This window comes from Vigna umbellata, chromosome 3 (genome assembly GCF_029865625.1).
Source record: "Vigna umbellata cultivar VRB3 chromosome 3, Vumbellata_1.0, whole genome shotgun sequence".
Lineage (NCBI taxonomy): Eukaryota > Viridiplantae > Streptophyta > Magnoliopsida > Fabales > Fabaceae > Vigna > Vigna umbellata.
Genome location: NC_142167.1, coordinates 10,497,440 through 10,523,348, shown reverse-complemented (window position 1 = coordinate 10,523,348; position 25,909 = coordinate 10,497,440). Strand labels below are relative to the sequence as shown.

The window sequence follows — 25,909 nt, the reverse complement described above, 5'->3', positions numbered from 1 at the left end:
TTCCTTTCTTTGGGTTGCGTTATGCGTTCCGGGTGGTAGTGGTGCACTAATGAACTCATCGTTCGCCGCCCGACCAAGTTGACAGTGGTTCCTTTCGGAACTCTCCACTCATCAACTTTCGCATTGTTTACACCAAGCAGCAGTGGTTCTTTAATGAACTCGTCGTTCACCACCTGACCAAGTTGACAGTGGTTCCTTTCAAAAACTCAATGTTCATCAACTTTGGTTTTATCTTTAATGAATGTATTATCTGTTCAGTCTCGGTAGTCTCATCATGCAATTCTGTTATGAATGGAATACTCTTAATATTATATTAATCTTGACAAAAAGGAAAAATACAATGAGTAATCATTTAACTGAGTAAAAGTTTAAATAGGAGGCGTTCCGAGTATTTGGAATCGTTCTGTCGTTAGGATGAGTGAGGCGGTAGGCTCCATTTTGGAGGGTTTATGTGACCTTGAAAGATCCTTCCCACTTTGTTGTTAGCTTGCCATGCATAGCCTTCCGTCTTTCTTCACTGGTCTTGCTCCATACTAAGTCTGCTTCCTAGAAGCTCCTAGGTCGTACCTTGGTGTTATATCTTCTTTCAGCCAATCGTTTGCAAGCTTCTGCCCGCACAGCCGCCGATTCCCTCCTCTCCTCCAGAGTATCTAATTCCACTCTTAGCTCGACTGTGTTTAGGTGGGTGCTCGACTGCATTTAGGTAGGTGTGAGGAATTACTATTTTGTACTATTCACTTAGCTTTCCGCACTATATTATATTAGTGAATTGTGTTTAATTCTCCATTATTGTCTCACTTTCACTATTTGGGCTTAATTTCATTTTGTAATTTTAATTATTTTATTTTTGGGTTAAACTTTATGACTTTGGACCCATTTTAGGTCAATTTTAGGAGAAGCTCATGCTAAGGGCATTTTCGTAATTTGGGGGCTATAAACCCCAAATCAGATTTCACTTTCCTATCCCCCCACCCCCCCCCCCCCCCCCATTTACACGTTTTCTCTCTAGGGTTTTAGGCTCTTGGGTGTTTGGCTCACTACTATTACGTTCGATTTCTAGCTCTTCATGCTTTTCTTTTCCTCTCTTATACTGTTTGGCTTTTAACTTTTCCTCTGCTTTTCTTCTTCTCTCCCTCATCCAGCTGTAATAATTTGCACCGTTCGGTTCCTAACACACTTCATTGTTAGGATCGTTGAGTCACTGTTAGTACCGTTCGGTTTCCTTAATAATATCGTTTGGTTTCTCTATTTTTCGCACCAGTTTTTATGTCTACATTTAATTCAATGTTTCCAATTTTGTTTGGTTGTGTTAATTTCGTTTTAATGTTAGCTTAAGTGTGCTTGGTTGGTCATTATAGGATAAATTGTAATGATGTAAAAACTGTTATAAGTTTTCATATTTAGTGAGTCATTGCGCAAATAATCGATTATCGAGAAGAATAATCGATTATCACGAGCCAATTTGGAAGAGAGTTGCTCGCGCAAATAATCAATTATTACACAAAATAATCAATTATCACTGTTTCATTTAATATTGTCCAAGTCCCTGGAATAATCGATTATTGCTCAGGATAATCGATTATCACATTTTGAAAACCCCATAACGGACACAAATAATCGATTATCACTTATGATAATCGATTATCAGTGGCAATTGGGAGATGTCTTTTCAGTTTTTGACCATGCACGAAACTAGGCTTATAAATAGAGAATAAAGGTCTTCACAGCTCTTAGAAAAAACTTTTCCATTGAGAGTATTAAAGCTTTGTGCCTAAGGGAAGCTCTCTATGAGTGAAAAGGATCTATGACATTTTGAGAATACAGTTTGTCTGAGAAGTTCTCAAAGTGATAAAGTGCTCTTGTCTGGTCTTATGAATAGGAGAAGCTCGCACTTTGTGTGTCAAAGGTTGGAGCATTTCTTTTCAAGTTGGCAGAGTTGTTGCTTCCGGTTCGTACGTGATGACAAATTTATGAACACTGAAAAACGGCGCCAAAAACTTGTTTAACAATCGGCAAGTGTGACCAAATCGTATCAAGTAATAAAACTTCGGTAAGACCATGTATCGTTCTCCCAAAGGACTCACGGCCTAGTTAGCTATATGATTTGTTGATTATTTAAGACTTATTATCAATTGATTGTAGGTTTTAAATGCAAGAGACAATAATAAAACATGTATGCATGAATTTGATCAATGGAAAAGAGGAATACAAACACTTTAGTGAATTAGATGGATGAGTATGTTGTTGGGGTTATCATTTTCATCTTGTCCACTCTCATATACTTTTAGGAATTCATCATTATTTTCATCAATGTTAATGTCACTCTTTAAATCACCTTGCAAGAAGGCCTATCCTTAATTACGAGTTCATACAATTCCTAACATTCCTAATAATTAATTCTGAAGCGCAGAAGCTTAACGGCAACCAACCCTCATATTCCTATTCTAGGCAATATGCTATTGGGAGAAATTCCCCAGATCTAGATTTTCCCGTACGTTCCCATATCGAAAAAATCAATAATCATGGCATTGAATGAGTTAAACAATGCAAGCTTTAAGCAAAGAGGAAAAAACCCTAACTAATGATGAAAGAAAGCATGTATCTTAAAATAAGATGTTAAAACACAAATTCCATATACGAGAGTTTCACAAGACTACATTGATTCCCCAACAACAATACAAAGTTTAGTTCACCATATTTATGGTGAAACTAGATGAACAATAATGAAATAAGGAAAGATAGAACCCTAGAAAGATGAGTAGGTAGCCTTAGCATCCAAGATCTTCCTTCAAGGAGTGGAAAAGTGAGTGTTTGCTTCGTCTCAGCCAAAGATACAAACCCTAGGACGTCCTAAAGTTTATATATTATTCTAAAAATTACAGAAAATTAGGCCCAAGCCCAAAATAGTGCCACTCAGCGGCAAACTACTGCTCAGCGGCAAACTACCGCTCAGCGGTAAGTGCGTGAGTTGATTCTTCCCCTCAACGGCATTTTCACCCCTCAACGGATCCAACGTGAGTTCCTGAGTGCCGCTCAGCGGTAAACTGGCGTTGAACGGTACTTACGGCTTCTCTTCTTTTGCACTTTTTGATGTCTTTTATGATTCCATCTCTATCCTTCTTCACTTCTTTCACCATATTCACCTTAAAACCTACATAAAACACTGAAATCAAGCATAAACCTGACCAACTCTCTTATTTCTAAAAATATGAACAAAAGCATGATTTCAGGCTAGTTTTTAAGTGTTAAAGGTTGTTTTTAGTATCAATTTTAAGCATGAAAATAACAGTTTTTCAACTGTTATCAGTACGTCGAAGGAAGCTCTTCCAGTTCGTTTATCGAAAGAAGTTACTTGTTGCACTTTTCTGATTCGTTTGTCGAAGGAAAGTGTTTTCTATTCTTTGCTTGTTTCATTATCTTGTAATATGTACATCTATATTTTTAGTGAAAAAAGTTAATCACTGTTTATAGTGATTAACGATTGGACGTAGAATCTTTTGATTTGAATCAGGATAAAAATTCTGTGTTGATTTTCTTAATCTTTAAACTCTTAGTACATCAACTATTCGATAAAAATTCGCTAAGAAAATCAATTTTTGAAACCGACTCTTTTAACTTGTGTTGTGATCGTTACACGCTTTCCGTTATCTATATTTTATTCCGCTGGGCGACTCTATATCGGTACTGATTGTTCCGAAAAAATTAATATACATTAGTTTTGTTCCCTTTGAAATTTAAAATTTCTGAATCCTCCCTTGTGTTGCCCTTACATATAAATCTTGATAAATCGCATCCCTGGTCACCATATTTCCTAAAAGAAAAAATTATATTTCTTGACTCATATCCGAAGAACTGGGAAGTTCGGAGACTTTAACAAATGGCAAAGGATGTATGGTGTTTTTTTCCGTAAAAGGAAGCAACTTTCCAGAATATAAGCTCTTTATGATCCAGCTAAATGGCTGCATGAGAAGTCAACAGAAGATTAAGTAAACTCAACACCCAACAGAAATATACATCACGTACATAAAATAGAGCATGATAAGTGAGAGACGTTAATCATAAAAATCCAAGATTGAAATGTCAAGAATTTTCACATGACAAACCGTGTATGTGCATACACCGAACGTACGAAGTGAGAAAAGTGTTTGTATGAGAGGGTGAGATGTGGAAATCTAACTACACTTGGATTATTAAAATTAAATTAAAGTAATGTACTCTTTAAGTGGTTATGTGATTATTAAATCTTAAACCATAAAAGATCATTGAAGGATAAGATTAGAGCTGTGTCATTGAACTTTTTTAAGAGGTCATGTGATCACTATATATACAGTGAGATAGAAAATGGAAAAATTCTTGAGCGTGTTGATACACAACCAGCAACTTCATTTTAAACAAAATATGGAGCACCGTAAATAATCTTCAAATCTGAAATACGGAATTACCACTTACCATCATTGGAATATTCCGCTCTTGGGCACAATGCTTCAGGTGACGTGATATTGTAGCTTTATCTTCAACTACAATAGCTTCAAACCAAGTCCCTTCCTCCTCAATGATCCGTACTAACCCTTGAAGAGTTTTGAACACGTGTCCACCTCCATGCTGCAAAACAAACATACGAATCCACATTTTAGAAAATGTTGAGATATTGTATCAAAGCACTATTATTATAATCTGTATCAGTACTTACACACCTACATTCCATGTTTATACCTACATTGTTACATTAAAGTAGATTTAGATAGCTTCATACTAGACATGTATGATATTTGTTGGGATCCTTGGATGCATAGAAGATATATTAGTTACATCAGATTTCCTTACATTCCAAAGTTATCAAATATGTATATGTAAATTAACAAAAATCCACCGATTAGTTTTAGAAACAACCATTAAAACTAAAGTTGCGGTCAACTAAATCAAAAAGAAAAATTCACTTCTTTTCATAATAAAATAAAACATAAAAACAAATAACAATTAGTAAAAAGTGAAAATTTTACAAAATTAAAATAGAACATATCAAGGTGCAACTTAAGATGAGTGAAGAAAAAGAAAAAGGTAAAAAGAAGGATCTTACCTTGATGATGCATGCCAATTTGGTGCAGAAACTAGGCTTCCCATGAAGCAGAATTCGTACTCTTTCAAATATATGTCTCTGGTTTCTTGGATGAATTGCCGTCCCAATCCTGGACCACTTCATGTCATTTCGATTGGGAAGAATCAAGTATCTAATAAAACAAAACCAGAATCATTAAACAATGGAGAAGGAATTGAAGATCTTGACAGCACGTATACTTAAAATTGGAGACACTGTCAAATATTTCCCGATTCAAAAACAATTTTAAGCAAGAGATCTATTATTAAGAAAAGCAAACCTTACATCAGCTAAGTCATTGCAAAATAATACTAGATGTGTGATTAGAAAGTAATATAGACAACTAACGTAAATGCCAAATCAAATATGATTGCAAATAAGTCAAATTTCCAAAATCTGTAAGTTGAGTGTCTAAAATTGTATAAATCTTTCCACAACGATTGGCACATGCAGTATAAAAAGCTATCAGCAGAAACTAACAATAACAGTAATATTATTTAGGAAAATGTTTTTTTAACCACATTTTTTTCATAATTTTTTTACGATCATTAGTTTGTGATTGGTCCATTTCAATACATGAATGCTATATTGACACAGTTTATTATAAAAGAACTGTTAAAAAAAAGTCATTAATGGTCCTGTGTGTTATGTGTTATATAGAAGTGAAGGATATGAAGGTAACAATAAGAACAAAATAAGGAAGAGTAGACAATTTTGAGGAAACAAAAAACGGCAACGAGACTAGCCAATAAGAACAGTACAAAAGGAAACCCTATATTTAACTAGGAAACCCTAGAGATAATGCTAGAAAAGACAATCAGGGACCAGAACGAAGTGGTGCAGGTCGGGCGAGCACTGTTGAAGTGACGCGACGACGCTCCGGTGAATGGAAGGCAGCGTGTGGTCTTCACGTGCGAAGCAGCAGCGAAGGGAACGGGGCGCATGGCAGCGAGTGGACGTAATTAGGTTTCGGGACCGGCGGGATTGGTCGTCGCAGAAGGAAACTGGAACAGTGGCCAACAGTGAATGGTAGTCGGCGCCAGACAACGAACGGCGGCCAAAAACGATGCTGGAGAAGACAAGACCAGTAGAGCGCGATCAACCCGCTCTCATACCAACTTAAGATTAAAAAAGAAAGAAAAATAGATTTTAAAGGGCGTCTTTTATTTTAATGATAGAAATTTGATATTAAGAGAAATGGAAGATCAAAAGACTAAACTAAACTCATAAGTATAGAATTAGGTACAGGAAAGTAGTTCCCAACACAACTACTTTCTACCCAGATTTTAATAGTTATTCTAAGAGCGTCGAACCTATAGTGCTGGCTTCAAATCCCAGGACAATATACATGTGCATTGTCCTAACCCAGCATCTTTGGGCAGTGTGTTAGACTATCTAGACCAGCCAGGACACCGGTTATTAATTCGATAACATCAGTATACTTCAATGCCAACTTATCCCATAACAAGGTACATAAAATTTAAGCGAAGCACAAGTCAATTACCAGTAATGATGCAACTTACTTTTCAGGTTTCAAAATAGTTCCAGATGCAACACAATCAATAAGCCAGTCAACTTTTAGTATTGAGGCACCAACAGCACAACCATATAAGAATTTGGTGGTTTGCAGCTGAGACAAACGAACAAAGACTCCATCAAACAATGCAATCATTATATAACAAAAACATAATTAATGTTGTACAATTTGTCCATTAGTTATTTTAACAAGGAAAGAAATATTCTTTCAGTTTTGCATAAAATATTCAGCTTCTAGGTGCAGTCTTTCTTTCACACGAAAATTTAGCTTTGGTTAATTAAGTTACCCTGTTGCTCCACGTGCTCTATTGCTAATGTTTGTGTAAAAACTAAACAGCATAAGCCTTCGGGTCAAATGGTTTCTGAAACACACGTATCGATAGCTATTGACATACATGGGAAGACTAAGAATGAGAATGAGAGGTGACAACCCAAAAACCATTATCTGTTTCAAGCAATTACCAGGCCTTAGTAACCTTAATAATAGAAAGCCTCTCATAATGGGTGTCTAGTGCGTAAATTATAGTTTTTTAACAAAAACTAAGAACCTAATTCTTAATGATAAGTCACAGATATAAATAATCAATTCTTTATCATTAGATTGGCATCTTGTGTGTAATTTTAGTTGTTCGGGTACACTTCAATCATTGAAATGAATCCCTAGTGCCATAAAGCGGGAAAGAAGAGATTAACAAAAATGCAGAAAGAGAGCAATGGCATAATTAGCACAAGTTTTAAGCATTAGTATTATGATAAAAGACTAACGGTTATATTGATCATTGAACACAAACCTTTCTCATACATAGAACAATGGGGAAATGCGATAAAGTTGAATGTCGCTTGCCCCCGGAATTTTGAGAGGGAATATCATAAAGAACCACTCCACCAGAACTCCTTATAAGTGCTTCCATGTCCCTTTCCTTCTCACTAGATAATCCGGTTAGAAGGAACTCTATACCTTGAAATATATATTCATTCACTCTGTTTCTGCAATAATTTGTCAAAGAATGTTTCATACTTGGCACAGAATTGGTCAATGACTTTGAAACTCGTTGCCTTTTTGCTCTGACAGATGAACCTACATTTAGCAAAAATTAAGTAAAACAGTATATAAAAACTGAAAAGATACATTTCAACTACAGAATATTGATGTAATATAAAACCATTCGCATGTCTTAACAACTGAGGTTAATGGGATAATTGGTTCATGATATGGTATTAGAGTCTCTAAGACCAAGTGGTCCCCCCAAAATATCAGTACAAGGAAGGTGGATTTGTTTATTATCAACAACTTAGGCCCAAAGAACTCGTTGTTGAGGGAACATGCTAACCATGAAATTTAAGCCATTCATACGTCTTTACCTAACAGATTAAGCTTTTGGGATAGTTGATTGGGCTCTTAGCAATTAGATAAACTGAACAAAAGACTTACATCTTTTATGTGAGGATTCTAACTTTGATACTTTCCTTTTCGGATAAAGCCCCTCCACTTTTTCTGAGAAATGAACTTTCTTTCTGACTCTAACATGTTCACTGGGGAATTTATTGCTCTCAAACTGCAGTTCATTAAGAGTATTGTTCTGTTGATTTTGAACGACAGTTTCTGGCACCACATGTTCCTTCCTAATTTCCTCTGCACTGACATCATTTGCAACATTCATAGGGCCTAGGAAACACCGGCGTATCCGATGGTTTAGAATAAGAGGTGTATCTTGTGTTGGTTCTGCTGTAATGTCATTTTCGTCTGCTGGTTTTAACTCATTACTACACTTGTCATTTATTATTTCAATAATTGACTTATGATCAACCAAATGCTGATTATCTTCTTTATTTTTGTTTCCATCTGCGTGCTTTGAAGCAGATAGGCTCTCTGAAATCTTCGTGCCCAAAGATGCTGCACTACCCATACTCTCATCAATTGGAAGTGCTGTCAAATTATAGTTTGGTAAAATTGTGCTATAAGTCTTAAGAGAAGTATGTTCAACCCTTGCTAATTTCCTAGTGACTTGTTCATCCATCGTTGCTTCAGTGATTGGAAGATCCTTATGATCACTACGGTCAAAATTAAAATTCTTTCCCGATATCCTTTGAAAATTATCCACCTCAAATTCAAAGACAGATGGGACAAAATCCTCATAATCATTTCCTTTGTCAATATGAGTATTGTAATCGGCATGCTCTAAGGAAAGGCTACACGGAACAAATGAACAGAGAGGATCAGTCAATGATGGACTAGAACATCTGATCACATCTTGAGACTGCAATATGCTCTCATTAGCTTTGTTGTGTGAGTCTTCAGAAGGCACACTTAGTTGAGAACCAATGGCACAGTTGGGGTCATGTTTCAGCACACGAGAATGCTCATCAGGAACAATATCTACGGATTCTGTAAGAAAGCTTGTCTCTCTAACAAGAAAATTTGGAATCCATTGTGCTGCATTCTTTCCTTTCAATGAAGATGAATCTAATTCCTTCCAAAAGGGAAACACAGTAAAAATACATGAAAAATAAGATGCTTAAATCCATGAATGAATATAACCAAATACAATATAAATAATGAGAAAAGGAATGCAAATTTTTTAAATGAACATAAACTGTAGGGATAGAGTACAGAAAGTAAAAAAGGAACAAAAAGAGCAGACACGTAGTAAAAGAAAGAAAATAATTTGGAGGAAATTTTCCTCCAATCATAGCAGAAGTTCCCCTTCTACAGATGACAATTTAGAATTCCACACAAGCAACTGATAGAACAGTGGTTTATATGCCATCAACATGGATGAAAATCCAAATATGTAGAAAATCATATGTGCTTAGATTCTTTTTGTTCCATCAGACAAGTGTTCATTAAATAACATTAATACAGAGTGATGGCAACAATAAAGCGCTGACACATTCTTGATGGAGAAATGCAACCAACAGCCATGAATAGATAGCTCACCGATTCCTACTGTTCATCAGGAATTTGCAAAATATTCCCTTCTAACATCGAAAATTCTGTGAACCGTCCCTTTCTTCCATCAGATACTAACTATCCCTAATAATTAGCCAAATATCTCAATAGAAAACTGTGCCACCCAAGTTGATGATTTTAGGCAAAGTACAAACTCAATATAAAGAATATTTGTCTTCCATACTTCTACTCTGAAAAGAAATAAGCATTAAGCTTTTTCTAAAGAACCAGTTCTAAGACTCGTCATATTTACCACTTTTAAGATTTTAGAATCATTAACACATCAACAATAGAAATCAGTTATTATGACTATATTGGTTTTGTATGTCAGGTTGCAGCAATAAATTTCAACAAAGATTACAACAACTTCAACTTTACTACGATGTTACTGGTTTCTTCACATCATACTATGAGCTGTTAACTACAAAAGAACAAATTATTATTATTATTAGGTTTGGTGTGCCAAATTATTAGGGAATTTTACATGAGAGTTTGCAAGTAGATGGAGCAGCTGCCAAAAGTGTTACAAGAGCCGATGAAATCAGAGTTGAGATTTTGAGGACTTCACAAAATTGGGCTAAAAGAATCCAGGAAAAGTGGAAGTCATTAGAGGAGGATCTCTCATGTCGACACCACCCAAACCCCAGATTTAAAATTGCAAACAGTAGCAGTGGTATTGGATGGTTTGACAGTAGTAACAGGGACTGGGAGTGGGAAAGATTTCATCCAAGAATTCAAGATGTGGTTGTCACAAACATATAAAACACCAGAAGACCAATGTCAGGGATATTTCTTTGCAGGGCTCTAATATAACGTTCAGAGGAAACAGTTTAGGGTTCCAACCTTGAGGACAAGGTTGTTTTGCATTAGGGTGTAATGTTAGGATATAATGTGTGCAGAATAAAAGGAACTAGATTAGGAATTAGTTGTTAGTTGGTTAGTTGGTTAGTTGGTTAGGGGGGTCTTTATAAGCAGGCAGGAAGGCCTTGTGTCAGGGTACTTTTTGATAAGTTTGTAGATTGGGCTTTGGCTCTTTGTGAAGGGGAAACCCTTGGAGGAGGGAGTGCTCTCCTATTCCTGTATTTTTTGGTTACAATAATAATACAGTTCTGTTAGGAGGTTAAGAGTGTATGAAAGAAGAAAGAAACATTAATTAGCCTAACTGCCTTGGCAGTTAGGAAAGGCGGGAAGGGGTTGTATAAATAAGCATTGTATTGGGTTTAGGGGGAACTTTTGGGGAGAATTATAGTTCGACAGGAACTCTTTAATCCTGTAAGGGGGGAGGTTAAGCTCTCATCACGAGTATACTTTGTATTCTTGAATTGTTGATAATACAAAGAGAGGTTATACAGCATTCTGTGAAGTCTTTTGGGTGTGTTTGTGTGCGTTTCAATAGGTTTCTATATCAGAAACCTATCAATTTGGTCCGACATGCCGGATCGAGTGTTGGAGGAGAAAACCATGGAAGGGAGAATGGAGACACTGGAAATCACAATGGAGGGGATGAAGGCGGAGGCTGCTGCTGTGCGACGAGATATACAGCAGATGATGCAGATGATGGGGCGAGAACGAACAATCACGACGGAAACTCGGAAGGGAGTGACAGTTTGGTGAATGATAATGGGGGAAGACCTGATCAGGTGGGTATACCGCACAATTGGCGAAAACGGGTGGATCTACCATCTTTCGAAGGGAGAACCTCACAGCTGGATTAATCAGGCAGAACGTTTCTTTCACATTCAGAAGCTGGCGGAGGAGGATAAGGTGGAGCTTGCATATATTAGTATGGAGGGCGGTGCGAGTTACTGGTTTAACGTTTGGAAGGAAAAGCCAAGATTCGTTCTTGGACAACCCTAAAAATGGCATTAGTGAATCGATTTGGAGGGGGATCCAGAGGATCTGTGTTTGAACAGCTTGTGACAATGCGGCAAGAGGGATCGGTGGAGGAGTACGTCCAGAGCTTTGAAATATTAATAGGTCAGACACGGGGGTTATCGGAGGAGCTGGTGATGGGGTTTTTTCTCGCCGGTCTGCGAGAAGACATAAAGGGACAAGTCCGCATTCAAGATCCTCAAGAATTCATGGTTGCGATCAGGATCGCGAGGGATGTAGAAGATGCTATGATGAGGGCGAAAGGATGGGGCTGGAACGGGATGAAAGTTAGCCCATCGGGGTCGTGCATGGCAGGAGCGGTAATACGTGGCAAAACCGAACGTCAGTCCACGAACAGGACAGGGGGAACGGAGGGTAATGGATCAGCTAGGAGAGAGGGAGCGATGTCGACGAGCAACTCGAGAGGGAGTGTGACCGGAGGCGCCGATAATCGGGGAAGGACGATGCGAAACTTATTGTATCCTGAATTTCTTAAAAGAAGAGAAGAGGGTCGATGTTTTCGATGCGGAGGCCCATTTGCTCCTGGCCACCGCTGCTCGGAGAAGAGTTTGCGAGTATTGGTGTTGGCGGAGGATGAGGAGGACGACGCGGAAGAAGGGGTAGATCAAAATCCAAAACCTATGGAGTTATCGGCTTGTTCCGCAGGCGAGTTAACCCAACCTAAGACGATGACATTGAGGGGAAAGATTGGGGACAGGGAGGTGTTAGTCTTCATCGACAGCGGGGCCAGCCACAACTTTATTAGCCACAGACTGGCGGAAGAGCTGCAACTACTCATAAATGATACTCCCCCTTATCAGGTGAAATTGGGGGATGGACATAGGAAAGAGACTAGAGGGTGTTGTGAGCAAGTAGAGATCATTCTGGCAGAGGTCGTGGTTGAGGAGAGGCTCCATTTATTTGAATTGGGCGGAGTAGACATCATATTAGGGGTTGAATGGCTAGCTAAACTGGGAGAGGTGATGATAAATTGGAAAGAAATGACAATGGGATATAATGTGGATGGCAAGAAGGTGATGATACAAGGAGACCCCCAGCTTTGGCCCGACAGCTGGTGGAGCCTCAGTCTTTATTAAAGTTAACAGATGTTGAGCCATGGGTGATAGCTTGGGATCTGGGCCGAGTGGAGAAAGAGGTGGACGGTGAAGGGCCAGTGGATTTGACGGGGGAGCAGAATGCAAAGTTGGAAGCCGTGTTGCAGGCGCACTACCAAGTTTTTCAAGAGGTGCAGGGATTACCACCATCTCGGGCTATGGAGCACCGAATTATACTGAAGGAAGGAGGGGGATCCAGTAAATGTACGTCCCTATAGGTACCCCCACCTGCTGAAAGAAGAAATTGAAAGACAAGTGGCGGACATGCTGAAAGCCGGGTTGATCAGATCAAGCACAAGCCCTTTTTTCTAGTCCGGTTATTTTAGTAAAGAAAAAAGACAACAGTTGGCGGTTTTGCGTGGATTATAGAGCTCTAAATAGAGCTACAATTTACCCGTAATCTAAGAGCTCTTGGATGAGTTGAGGGGAGCTACCTATTTTTCGAAAATAGATTTAAAAGCGGACTATCATCAGATTAGAAGGGGAAAGAAGACATACAGAAGATAGCTTTCCGCACACATCAGGGCCACTACGAGTTTCTAGTGATGCCCTTTGGTCTCACAATGCGTCATCAGATTGCGATGAATAGTCTCCTGCAACAATACCTAAGGAAGTTTGTACTGGTTTTTTTTTATGACATTTTGGTGTACGGTACTAGTTGGGATGAGCATCTTGGGCATGTGGATCGGGTGCTAGGCATATTAGAAGGGGATGGCTGGGTCGCTAATAGAAAGAAGTGTGAATTCGAGAAAAAACAGATAGGTTACCTGGGACATCAAATCTCAGAGAAAGGAGTTGAGATGGACACGGATAAAATCAAAGCTGTTTTAGAGTGGGACGAACCTAAAACCCTGAAAGCATTGAGGGGTTTCCTCGGTCTAACAGGGTACTACAGGCGATTTGTGCAAGGATATGGGAAGTTGGTAGAGCCTTTAACAGAGTTGTTAAAGAAGGGCAAATTTGTGTGGTCGGAGCAAGCTAGAGCAACGATGGAAGCACTGAAGGTTGCGGTTACTTCTGGCCAAGTTTTGACTTTGCCAAATTTTACTCAGGTGTTTCATGTGGAATGCGATGCTTCTAGAGGAGGGTTGGGGGTCGTGCTGACTCAGAAGAGGAAACCTATTGCCTATTTCAGCATAGCCCTATCGGAGGGTGCCCTAAGTAAATCTATCTATGAAAAGGAGCTAATGACGGTGGTCCTGGCAGTCCAACATTGGAGACCCTATTTGCTAGGAAGAAGGTTTGTGGTCCACACTGACCAACGCAGTTTGAAATACCTACTGGAGCAGAGGATTACAACCTACAGTCAGCAAAATTGGATAGCCAAGCTAATGGGCTATGACTTTGAAATTGTATATAAGACAGGGAGTTCCAATAAAGTTGCAGACGCCCTGTCCAGAAGAGAGGAAGGCAGTAAGGAGGAAGCAACCTTGCAGATGATATCCAGGTCATATTGGCAAGACTTCCAAGAAGTGTTGCGAGAGGTAGAAGAGGATGAAACGCTGGCCAGAATCATAAGAGATATTAAAAATGATCCAAACTGTCATCTAGCTTATACATTGGAGAATGACAGATTGCATTAAAAGAGTAGGCTCATAATATCCGCCAAATCAGCTTGGATTCCCAAGTTATTAGCTGAGTTCCATGTGACCAGCACGGGAGGCCATTATGGTGTTTCGCACAAATAGGAGGATCGCCCAAGCTTTATATTGGGTAGGCATGAAGAAAGCAGTCACGGATTTTGTGGCAGGATGTCAACAGCACAAGTACATGGCTGCCTCGCCTCAAGGGTTATTACAACCCTTACCGATACCTCAGGCAGTATGGGAGGAGGTCAGCATGGACTTTATTGTGAAGCTACCCAAGTCTCAGGGCTATGATGCCGTATTGGTGGTGGTAGATAGGTTGAGTAAATACGCCCATTTCATGGCACTCAAACATCCATACTCGGCAAGAACAGTGGCCGAGGTGTTTATTAAAGAAGTTGTCAAGTTGCATGGGATTCCGGTTTCGGTTATTAGTGATAGAGATCCCTTATTCTTAAGCATATTTTGGAAGGAGTTGTTTAAGATGCAGGGAACTTAGCTCAAGATGAGCACAGCATACCACCCATAGATAGATGGGCAAACGGAGGTGGTGAATAGAATTGTGGAAGGATATTTGAGGTGCTTTTGCTCGGAGCAACCCAAAAGCTGGAATGCAATGCTACCTTGGGCGGAATATTATATAATACCAGCTATCAGGGGGTTGCGCGGTGCACACCATTTGAAACGGTGTATGGTCGGGCTCCTCTATCTTTGAGCAGGTTTGTTCCAGGAGAGACGCCGGTGGAAGCTGTAGCCCAAGATCTAATGACACGGGATGAGGCATTGAAGCAATTGAAATTCCATTTAAATCGGGCCCAAGATTTAATGGCACAGCAGGCAAACAAAAGGAGGAAAGTGGTGGATATTAAGGTGGATGACTGGGTCTATTTGAAGATTAGACCCCATCGACAATCGAACATGCCTACTAGGTTGCATCCCAAACTTGCAGCTCGTTATTTTGGGCCGTTTCAGGTGATTCAACAGGTTGGTAAAGTGGCATACAGATTGTGGTTGCCTGAATCCGCAAGGATACATTTAGTCTTTCATGCATCACAATTGAAGAAAGCCATGGGAGAAAAACAAGTAGAGAAGGATCTACCAGCTGAGCTGCAAGTAGAAGGACCAACGTATTGGCCGGTGAGAGTTCTGGGGGGTTAGACAAAGGCAGCAAGGGGATGATATAATACAATAAATTTTGGTCGAGTGGCAAGAAGGAGGCAGAGAAGGAGCAACCTGGGAAGATAGGGTGACTATCCAGGATCAGTACCCTGAATTCAACCTTGTGGACAAGGTTGTTGAAGGGGAGGAGGGTAATGTTAGGAGGTTAAGAGTGTATGAAAGAAGAAAGAAACATTAATTCTAACTGCCTTGGCAGTTAGGAAAGGCGGGAACGGGTTGTATAAATAAGCACTGTAATGTGTTTAGGGGGAACTTTTGGGGAGAATTATAGTTCGACAAGAACTCTTTAATCCTATAAGGGGGGAGGTTAAGCTCTCATCACGAGTATACTTTGTATTCTTGAATTGTTGATAATACAAAGAGAGGTTATACAGCATTCTGTGAAGTCTTTTGGGTGTGTTTGTGTGCGTTTCAATAGGTTTCTATATCAGAAACCTATCAAGTTCTGTTTCCAGTAATCTGGTGAGTGAGTGTGTGCTGTTTTGAGTGATAGTTAGACTTCTTGACTAAAGAAGCCTAATACACACATGTTTATATTGACAACAAAAATATTCCTAATAACTGTTAGTCGTAATCAAATCATACAGACATTAAAATGTGACATGTACTATTAATATTTATAAAGTCTAAATTAGGAAACATGTGGAAGTGATATCCTTGCACCAGACCTTCCCTCTTCTCTAGAAGAGGCAATAGCCATTTAATTTCAACAAGACTCAAGATGAATTTGAGTGTCGGTCTAAACTAAAGACAATTTTGTTAACTAGAATATAAAAAGGAAATGACAGTTTGCATGACTAACAGAAATGGTAGGTGAAGGAAAAAGAAGAACCACCACACCTTATATGTCCACCCCCCTAACCAGCGACTTCTAAACCTTTCAGGAGCTGGGTAAGTTGCCCAATTCTCCTTTTCTGAATCGTTTAACAAAAGAAAATAGATCAGCTTTAATCACTGGACAAAGAAAGCAGATTAAAATGATGAGTAAGATATTAAAACTCACTGAAATTTCCAGAAATCTCAACAAGTGACGAATGTACACTGTTTGGTGGCTTGATAGAAGTCAAGTCAAACACAGTCAACCCAACTGTCTGGAAAATGGAAATCAATGTAGCATCAATTACTTAATATCAAAATTATGTAATAGTGGAGATATAATGCTGCTCAGAAACAACTGTGATAAACAATACAAAAAGTGAGACTGCTAATTTGTTTTCTTATTCATTAAATCATTCTTTCAATACAAACACCCCGTATATCTTCACCATATCCCTTAAGCCTTCAATATAATTGATATGGAGGCCTCTACAACCAAGCGGTCTCAGTTACCAATAACCAAGCATCCCCATTCTACCAAAATGTTATATTTCAATTTAAGGTTGGTGGACCTATGCACGCTTAAAGCCCAAAGAACTCTTTCATGGGGGGATATGTTAAAGATATAAAGTAAAAGCCAATAATCTACCCCCACGTAATAGCCTAAGCTTTTGTGATAGTTGGTTCATAAGAAGCTAAATTTTGAATGCTGTGTCGATAGGTGGAAAAAAAGCAAAAGGAAAAGAAGATACTTTACCTGGTTGGGGGCCACAACATCGGTACTGTTCCCTATGCATTGGTGAGAAATAGGAGGACTGTTATCAAAATGTTTGAGTGTGTTTTCACCCAAACCAGGATCATAAAAATGCGTCTCCTTTTCACAACTTAAAGAATGATGAGGTGAGTCTGCATTTTGCTGCATCTCCTTCTCCACGTTAACTTCTAACTGCTTTTGTTTAGATTTATCATCAAAATTGTGAAGCTGAGAAGCATGCATACCATCACTATTTTTATTACTGCTTCCTCTACCTTCTTGAACATCAGACACACCTTTTGTTTCAAATATAGTTGAACTGCATAGAGTATTCTCAACAGGAACACCAATAGGCAGCCCTATATCTTCATAGGCATCTTCCATAATGAAATCATTCAAATCAGAAAGAGAATCACTATAGTCAGATTCCTCATTTGAGGATTGGAAGCCATCTTCCAATCCCTCAAGACGTGCCTGCTTCACACGAAGTGCAACTTCAAGTACAGCTTCTGTTTGCATTGTTTCTAAAACTGAGTCCAGCTTCACTAAATCATGTATGACCAATGCCTCAGATGCAGCAACAGAAAGTTCAATTGCATTACTTACATCAGCACCTTTAACAGAATCAATTGTATCAACGAGAGATTTTGAAGCATCCTTTTCCACAGTTTCTGGGATGAAAGCAGCCGGCAAATCTGATTCACAGGTAAGACGATCCATTCTCGAATGCATGTTTTCTCTAAAATCAATAGAAGGTTGAATAGCTTGCAATGACAAAACAGTACTTGGTGCAACTACATCTTGAGATTCATTCAAATCTTGGGTCGGGCAAAAGAGTGAACCAATGTCTGAAGAAAGACAAAGATTAAAGTGAAACACCTGCTTCAATGAATTATGAATACATCTTAGTCTTAATAGAGTTAACAGTTTAAGTAATTTACCCAGTAGCTAAAAATAAAATTTACAGACACGTTTCACAAGAATAAAATTTAGAAGGAGGAAAGTCCTCGATAGAAGGAAGCCATATGTAATAGATGTACCATTCTTTAAAATTTGATCGATTAAAAAGAAAAATAAACTCACATTTTCAGGAGATGAAGCAACACTAAGAGGTGAACTATCATCTCCAGATAAGAATAAATGACAACTTCTATATCGACCTTCTTCCCTTGACATTGCATTGAAATCTTCTCCAGCATTACCAGTTTCTTCAGAAGGTCCTGGATCCTTGTTCATTCCAAAGAAGAGAATGCATCAACAAAAAAAATTGACCAATCTAACACTCCCATAGACTTTCAAAATTGAAGAACAAACATAGACGCAGTGAGTAAAACAGCTTTGTACAGCTAACTATCCTCTATCCATGTAAAGACGGACTATGTACTAAGGCATCACTAGAACTTAAACATACAAAACCAATCATCAATCACTCATGTACTGGATGTTATAAACTTTTATTTTCTATGCTTTGGTCTTCTACTGATTTAAATGAAACAACTGGTAGAGTGGTATAATGATGTATCTTGTGATATGTAGATATTGAACATCTCTGAAGAGTACCTGAATATAATAGTGCACCCACGCAAAGAAAAAAAAAAGGAGCACAATCTCAGAAAGAGAAATTCTAACCTTTGCTTCTTTGTATGAATGGGCTTGAGATTCCTTAACAAATTCAATAGACCCATTAGTTCCAAGACTCTGCAGCCAGCATGGAAGCCAAGCTACTTCCTGCAATATGCATATGCAACATAAAATTACAAATTGAAGATATATATATATATATATATATATATATATATAAGATAATAATAATAGAACCTATCTTATATGCAACACCGTAAACAAAGACCAAATCAGTTATTAGGACGAACACAGATAAATACATAAACATGCAGATACACACACACAACAATTATAATTTATAATCACGGTGATAAGTTTTCCAGCAAATGTGGCTAATGCAGCGACGATTGCAACCTTGATGTGAATGAAAAGGCCTCTCAATCCGCGCAATTATTACAGTGAGCAGCAATTGAAAACTATAACTACAATTTCAAAACATCCATACTTCACTTACAAACGAGTACAAATTTCCCAAAAATCAAAAACCCAATATTTGAAGAAATTTGGAATTAATAACATAAATCACAGTATCATCATCAAGTAAAAACAATATCCCAAATATTACAACAACAACAAAAAATTAATAAAACTCCATGAAAAAGAAACACCCACCGAAAATCGAACAAACAAAATTCTCAGCCTAGCTCTCATATAAGTCCGATTTAAATTTTCACAACCTTTATTGAGGTATCGATTTTTTTTTCTCGTGTATCATACAAATGAAAATAAAAACAAACAAATAAAAAGACAAAAAATATGGAAAGAAAATAAGCGCAACAAACCTCGGAGAAGTGAGGAGGACGAAAAGCTAGGGTTGCCATGGAAGAAGTTTCTCCCATGTTTCGGTGCCAAAGCAAGAGCGAACTCAAAACGTTTTGGCGCCAAAGGATAGAACTGGCGGGTTAACTTTGCGTCGATGAGAATGGCCAAACAGTCAAAGTCACAATTTAAATTTTAAATTGAGGAAATAAATTTCTGCTTTTTTAACATTTATTTGGTTTAAATATGATCATCTGTTTTAACTAAAAAATTGTGACCTTCTATTCTTTTTAAATAAAAATGTTTCGGAATTTGTAATACATAATTTTTTTAGACAATTTTTCCATAAAGAGGAAAATATATAAAGAAATTTTGTTCAATAAGTTGAAATGCAAGTTAATTTGAACAAACTTTTTCATATAATTTTTCTACATTTTTTATTTTCAGTGTTTTAAAAAGTTCTTCTAACAGGTTCTTAATAGATTGTTTGTGTGAAGTGGTTAACGGTTAAGGTTTTACACATAAGATCCAATGTATTCTTAATATAAAACAAAAGTTTAAATATAATTTTATTCTCGGAGTATTTATTTTGGTTTAATTAATGGGATGGTTCTTAGTTAGAGAACGTATCAAGTTGATATTAACTTAACTTTTTGTTTTTATTTCAATTGTGTTTCAGTTTTTTAAAAAGTATCTCAAGTCATTTTAAAACAAAAATGAATAATGAAGTTATTAACATGTTAATCCGTGATTTTTTTAATTTTTTATTATTTTTTTAATATTTTTGTAAATGAATTTGTTGTTTACATGTGAAGATTTTTGGCATGACACATGATATTATTAATTTTATATGATAGGATAATGTAATATGTTTGTGGGAGATAGTGTCATTTGTCAATACTAAATGTCTTTTATAATGATTTTAATTTAGTTTCTATATAAATTCTTTAATCCCATTTAGTTTCATTTTTTTTAAAATGAAATAATAGAGTCTTTCTCCAACCAAATTTATTAGTTGTATAAATATTAAAATAATAATTTTATTAAAAATGACCTTTTAATCTATTACATGTATATTATTAATTTTTGTTTTATTAATCTATGTTTTTTTATAACATTAAAACTAAATAAATATAAAATATTTTAAAAAACGAAAATATTTAAAGCTAATATATTATTAAACTATGTTTTTTATAAGAATAAATTAATTATTAACATTTAAACAAATAAAAAATTTGATTCACACCAAATTTTAAATAGTATACTAATATTTATATTATAAAAACATGATTAATAAAAGGATTAAATATGTTTTTAGTCTTTAAACTATGAAGCGAATTTGTTTTTAGTCCATCTTTCAAAGTAAGGTATATTTTAGTATCTTCCTTCTTAAGGAAAGCTTAACTTTTGGTACTCCAAAACTAACACCGTTAAAAACCAGTTGATGTGGCTAATGGTGGTGTTACACGTCGTTTTTTTTTTCTGACAACAGATAATCTTTCTCAACTCTTCTCCCTCCCTCTCCCTCTGACTTTGCCATAGCCACCACTGGCGCCACCTCGAACATCTTCGGCGCCACCATCAATCGTGAAACCCCCATGTGCAACCACCCTTCACCACGCTTACCTCCATAGCCAACGTAAAACCTCCATCTCCACTGCCCAGAAAACCCCTAAATCGCATATCAGTTCATCTCCTCCCACCACCATAGAAACCCAAATAATAAAACTAAAACCACCCAAACCTTCATCAGCGCACCCACTGCCTTATCAGCCCAACATCGCTTCCACCTGCTGCCCCTTCTCGCGCCGCTTCCTCAAATTCCTCGCCATGTCCCTCACCGCAACACCTTCCAAAAATACCACCACAGCCACTACCCTCAACACCCTACCCCCGAGCCCCCACAACTTTGTGTCTCCCAAATCCCTCTCTGATTGGCTCAAACCCCACCTCCCCTCCGAGTCCTTCGCCGGGCGCCAAGCCCAGCACCAAAAACGTGCACAACCTCTAGCTCAAACTCTCTTAGGGAGAAACCTCCCTCGCCGATTCCTCTGATTCGGACAGTCCACGTCGTCCTCGTTTGTGTCACCGCCAAACACAGCAAGGTCCTCGTCGAGTCGCACCAGGAGTTATCCAATGGCAACATCCAGAAGCGCGACAGGCCCTTGTGGGAGAAGATGAAGCCCAACGAAGACCCCGAGTCTGCCGCCGTCAGAGGCATTTTCGAAGAGCTTGGCTCTTCAATTGTTGGTGCAGGACCCAATCCCGAAATCGCTGACATTGTCACCATTGATCCCAATTCGTACGAGATGCGGGTCGAAGAGCGCAATTCGAGTTCATACTTGGGTTTTCCCGATTGGGTGTTTTGTTGTTTCCTTCTTGAATTCCAATTACTTCATTTTGTTCAAATGAATTCAAAAATAGGAGTGCTAATCAGATAATGGGTTGAATGAGTTGTTGTTAAGTTGTAGCTAATGAATTCAGCTTGTGTTGGTATTTGTGATGGGAAAGGGAAGGGAGGGTTGTCGGTGGCTGAGGAGGTGGTGGTAACATCCATGGTGGGGGAATGGGGTTGGGTTGGTGGAATGGGAGAAAATCTGAGGAAGATTGATGTCAGAAAAAAATGACGTGTCACACCACCGTTAGCCACATCAATTGGTTTTTAACGGTGTTAGTTTTGGAGGACCAAAAATTAAGCTTTCCTTAAGGAGGAGGACTAAAATGTAACTTACTTTGAAAGAGGGACTAAAAACAAATTCGCTTGATAGTTTAGGGACTAAAAACATATTTAACCCTTAATAAAAGGTGCGTTAATAATATATATACAAAACATGTTAAAAATTCATTTTTAATAAAAAAAAATATCACCAATTGATGCAAAATAATAAATTTGGTTCAATTTGGTGAGGAAAAATATTGTTACATTTTGAAAAACATTAGGACTAAAATTACATAATAAGGGCTAAATTGAAATTAAGACAATGATAGTTGGTATTGATAGTTACATGTAACTTTACCTTAAGGCCTTTGACACTACATGACATTGGCATTATCATGTATCACATAAGATACCTGACACGTGGATGGATGATAAAAAATTTTGTAAATAAAATTTAAAAAAATATAAAAAAGGTATATTGACATGTGTCATGTGATTAACATCGTTAGTATATTTTTTTTAAATTACCTAATTAAAACATTTTTTCAAAAATTGGAACGCAATTGAAACAAAAAAATTAAGCAGGTACTAACATGAAACTTTCTTACCAAAGTGGAAACCATCTAAATAATTAAGTCATTTAGTTTTGTTGGGCTTAAGTTCTTTTCGACTTAATCCACCTAGTCTACCTAATAGAATTGGTGATTTTGACTTTAGTAACAATTGTTCAATTAAGCTTACCATAAGGTCAAAAATTATAGTAGATAGTAGATAATCGGGCTGCAACTTGTTTTATTTAGGTTTAATTGCTTCCTTAGTCCTCAGTTTGGTTGAATTGTGTCAAATTCATCCTCATTTTTAAAAAAGTTTCATTTTCATCCTCACGTGGTGTAAAAGTGTCAATTGAATCTAAACATAGGAAAAATTTGTGTCAATGTAGTCATCTCCGTTAAATACAAACTAACTGTGTTAAGTGGTTGATTATTTGGCACTAGAAAATTAAAACGTGGCAAATGAGTGACAGTAGTGGTAATGACGTGTCAATGAAATTAAAATTAGGCTACATGGAAATAGGTTATTGAATTGGGGTAAAATCAGAATTCATTTAGGGTATTTGTGAACGAAAACTAATTAGGGCATTTGAGATATTTGAGATAAAGTGTTTCTGAGTTGAGGAAGTGTGAAAAATCGCAATTGGGGCTTTTGAAAGCAGAACGCGTTTGGTGATTTGGAAGCATTTTTGGCATTGTTCGTGGGGTATTTGGAAGTGCGAAGTGGGTTCCATTCGAAGCTTTCTCACCCAACCCCAATCCACACACAGTACCAACACTTCGCACTTCTGTCAGATGCTGTGCCAAACAAGATTCAGCAGCTCATGGATACGCCTTATTTGACAAGAAATCATGTTGCAAGCCATTTGCAGGTTAGTTTTTTAGATCATTTGATTTTCCATTCTTGCATCTGTTCAAAGTAGGTAAATTTTTGGTTCATAGATTATGCAGATATAGTTTTTTACTACTGATCAAAGCTTATAATTGCTTAGTTTTTGCTATGAACTATTTTTTATGCATGATAATTAACATTATTGTGAATTTGATTGGCAGAAATATAGAAATGTTTTGAAGGAAAAAGCTAGGAGAGAGAAAGAGAGACAACCATAACCAAAAAGAGAGCAGCAATCTGTTCCATATATACAAATGGATAATCATCATGCAGAAGAAGCTTTTGGTTTTGCACTCATTTGCCACGTCATTACCACTACTATCACTCATTTGCCACGTTTTAATTCTCTAGTGCCAAATAATCAGCCACTTAACACCGTTAGTGTGTATTTAACGGAGATGACTACATTGACACAAATTTTTTCTATGTTTGGATTCAATTAACACTTTTACACCACGTGAGGACGACAATGAAACTTTTTTAAAAATGAGGATGAATTTGACACAATTCAACCAAACTGGGGACAAAGGAAGCAATTAAACCTTTTATTTAATAGTGCAACAATCCATGTATTTTGATTTGATTATAACTCAACCCACCTAGTCTCTATCACGGGACAATTAATGGATCTTTCGAGGGAAGATCACTAGGAAGAAGCAACAACAATGAGACATGAGTCCAACACAAACATAAGGGATTAACAACATCTCAAACCCAAAACTTTATAGAAATAAGTTTACGGGTCTTCCATATGTTAGCTCATTTTAGGTTAAACTAATAGGATTTGTGATTCCATATGCTCAAATATTGAGTACAACAAAAGATATTCATATAATAAATAAATAAAATAGTGAGATGATAAAAAAAAGATAATATATTATTTAGTTTCACAAATAACTCATGCATGCATACACATATTCAAAATCCAACAACACTTTAACTACCCAATTTTAAGACTATAGATGAACATTCAAATCTAAGCACCATACGAGTATATAATAAATAGTAATAAATTGACGTCTTACAAAATATTAGTATTCAAGACTTCAGTGTACAAGTAAATCTCATAATCAATGATAAAGTTAAGTTCATTACCTCCAAAGTCATGATTCTACGAGTGTATGCAATAACCCTTTCATAATTTCTCACTAACTAATGTTTTAATGTACATGATTTAGATCATCAGTGAAGTAATGTAATATTTATTAATCATAGGTGTTTGTATATATACATAACAAATTAGTTAACATATCATCTTAGATATGTGATTCCAACTAAAGTCATATATCATGCAAATATAAGTTAAATCATTGCCATATTAGCTCAAAAACAACATCATATTCTTAAATTGGTCAATTGAACATAAAAATGGATTTGACTTATAATATTGTCACTTAAAGAGCTCACAAGACATTCATCTCTTAAAGTGTAATGTATTGTTGAGTAATAAGTCTCATCATTTGAACATTTTGTCAACACTTGAGCAATATACCTCTTGAAGAGAGAAAATCAATTTATTCTCTTCCTCACTTGAACCAAAGACTGGTTTTTAGAAATTGAGTATGACAAATAACGATTGAACAATATAGCTCTTAAGACTTGGAAATTAAAACAAAGACTCACCAAAACTCTTAAAGGTGAATAACAAGACCTCGCTTGGAACAACAAATTTCCTATTGCAACAATTGTCTTTAGAGGGAGAATTTAATAGAGTCGTATACTCCTTTTAGTGAAAAAAAAGAGAGACTATATCATCTAAAGAACAAGTAAGAAAAAAAAAATAAGACAATAGTTTTAGATATTGTTTCGGGTGTGAGGTTGAGTCACTAACACCTACACAATTTCTCCTGGGATGTCGTCCGATAGCTGCTCTTCTAGTCTTTTTCATCACTCCACCGTTTGGAGGTGTACCTGTCAAAGGTTCTCCGATGCTTAAGTCAGTTGATTGTTCGTACGAGAGTTCAATGTAATAGTATTAAATGTGCAGTAAATGTGAAGACCTACCTCTTACCTTTGACCCCTATTTATAATTTTCGGCATGGGCTTAAGAATAGTGATATCTTAATCACGGACCAATCTCAGCCCAATACCCTTAATTACCTATTACCTTAATCTTTAAAGAGAAACCTGATTATTGATTGGGACTGGACATTCTACTTATCGTCATCCGGCCTTGCTCGATGATTCTACTACGTTCAGTCACTCTAGCGCATTTATGCTCTCTAGGGCCGTCCAGACTGACTTGATGATGGGGTGTTTGTGTGGTCGTCCGGACCACATGGTACAGATAGTTTCACCCGAATTTACGTGTTATGTTCAATTATTCATTAAAATAACTTTTTAAAGGTTATACCAATACACCAATGATAACAAATGCACACATTGTTCCTAGTTATCATAAGTATATAAACCACACATGGTTATTCTCTTTTAACCTTAAGAGATTACGACTTCAAAACAAGTAAACAAAATGACTCTCAAAGATAGAGCAATTTAAGTTCATAAGATTACTTCATGACTGA

General features: G+C 37.1%; 1 protein-coding gene across 2 annotated transcripts; it reads right to left on the bottom strand.

Annotated features, from left to right (window-relative positions):
* Nucleotides 1-3,574: 3,574 nt before the first annotated feature.
* Nucleotides 3,575-19,437, bottom strand: LOC124820789 (uncharacterized). Of its 2 annotated transcripts, XM_047292553.2 has the most exons (12): nt 19,309-19,437; nt 18,533-18,631; nt 17,987-18,130; nt 16,907-17,782; nt 16,337-16,424; nt 16,174-16,247; nt 8,064-9,102; nt 7,423-7,709; nt 6,619-6,725; nt 5,078-5,228; nt 4,450-4,602; nt 3,575-3,959 (listed from the first exon to the last, which is right to left on the bottom strand). In XM_047292553.2, the coding sequence occupies exons 1-12, from the start codon at nt 19,363-19,365 to the stop codon at nt 3,825-3,827; spliced, it is 3,210 nt and encodes a 1,069-aa protein (XP_047148509.1). In that variant the 5' UTR covers nt 19,366-19,437; the 3' UTR covers nt 3,575-3,824. The 2 variants fall into 2 exon arrangements, with proteins under 2 accessions (XP_047148509.1, XP_087966475.1); XM_088110349.1 differs by lacking the exons at nt 3,575-3,959; nt 4,450-4,602; nt 5,078-5,228 and adding an exon at nt 5,774-6,213.
* Nucleotides 19,438-25,909: the final 6,472 nt, after the last annotated feature.

Coding starts and splice junctions, on each gene's coding strand:
- LOC124820789 (XM_047292553.2), bottom strand. CDS start 19,365: ATGGGAGAAACTTCTTCCATGGCAACCCTAGCTTTTCGTCCTCCTCAC. Junction 7,710..8,063: donor AGAATCCTCACATAAAAGAT/GTAAGTCTTTTG, acceptor TGCTAAATGTAG/GTTCATCTGTCAGAGCAAAA. Junction 5,229..6,618: donor ACTATTTTGAAACCTGAAAA/GTAAGTTGCATC, acceptor TTGTTTTATTAG/ATACTTGATTCTTCCCAATC.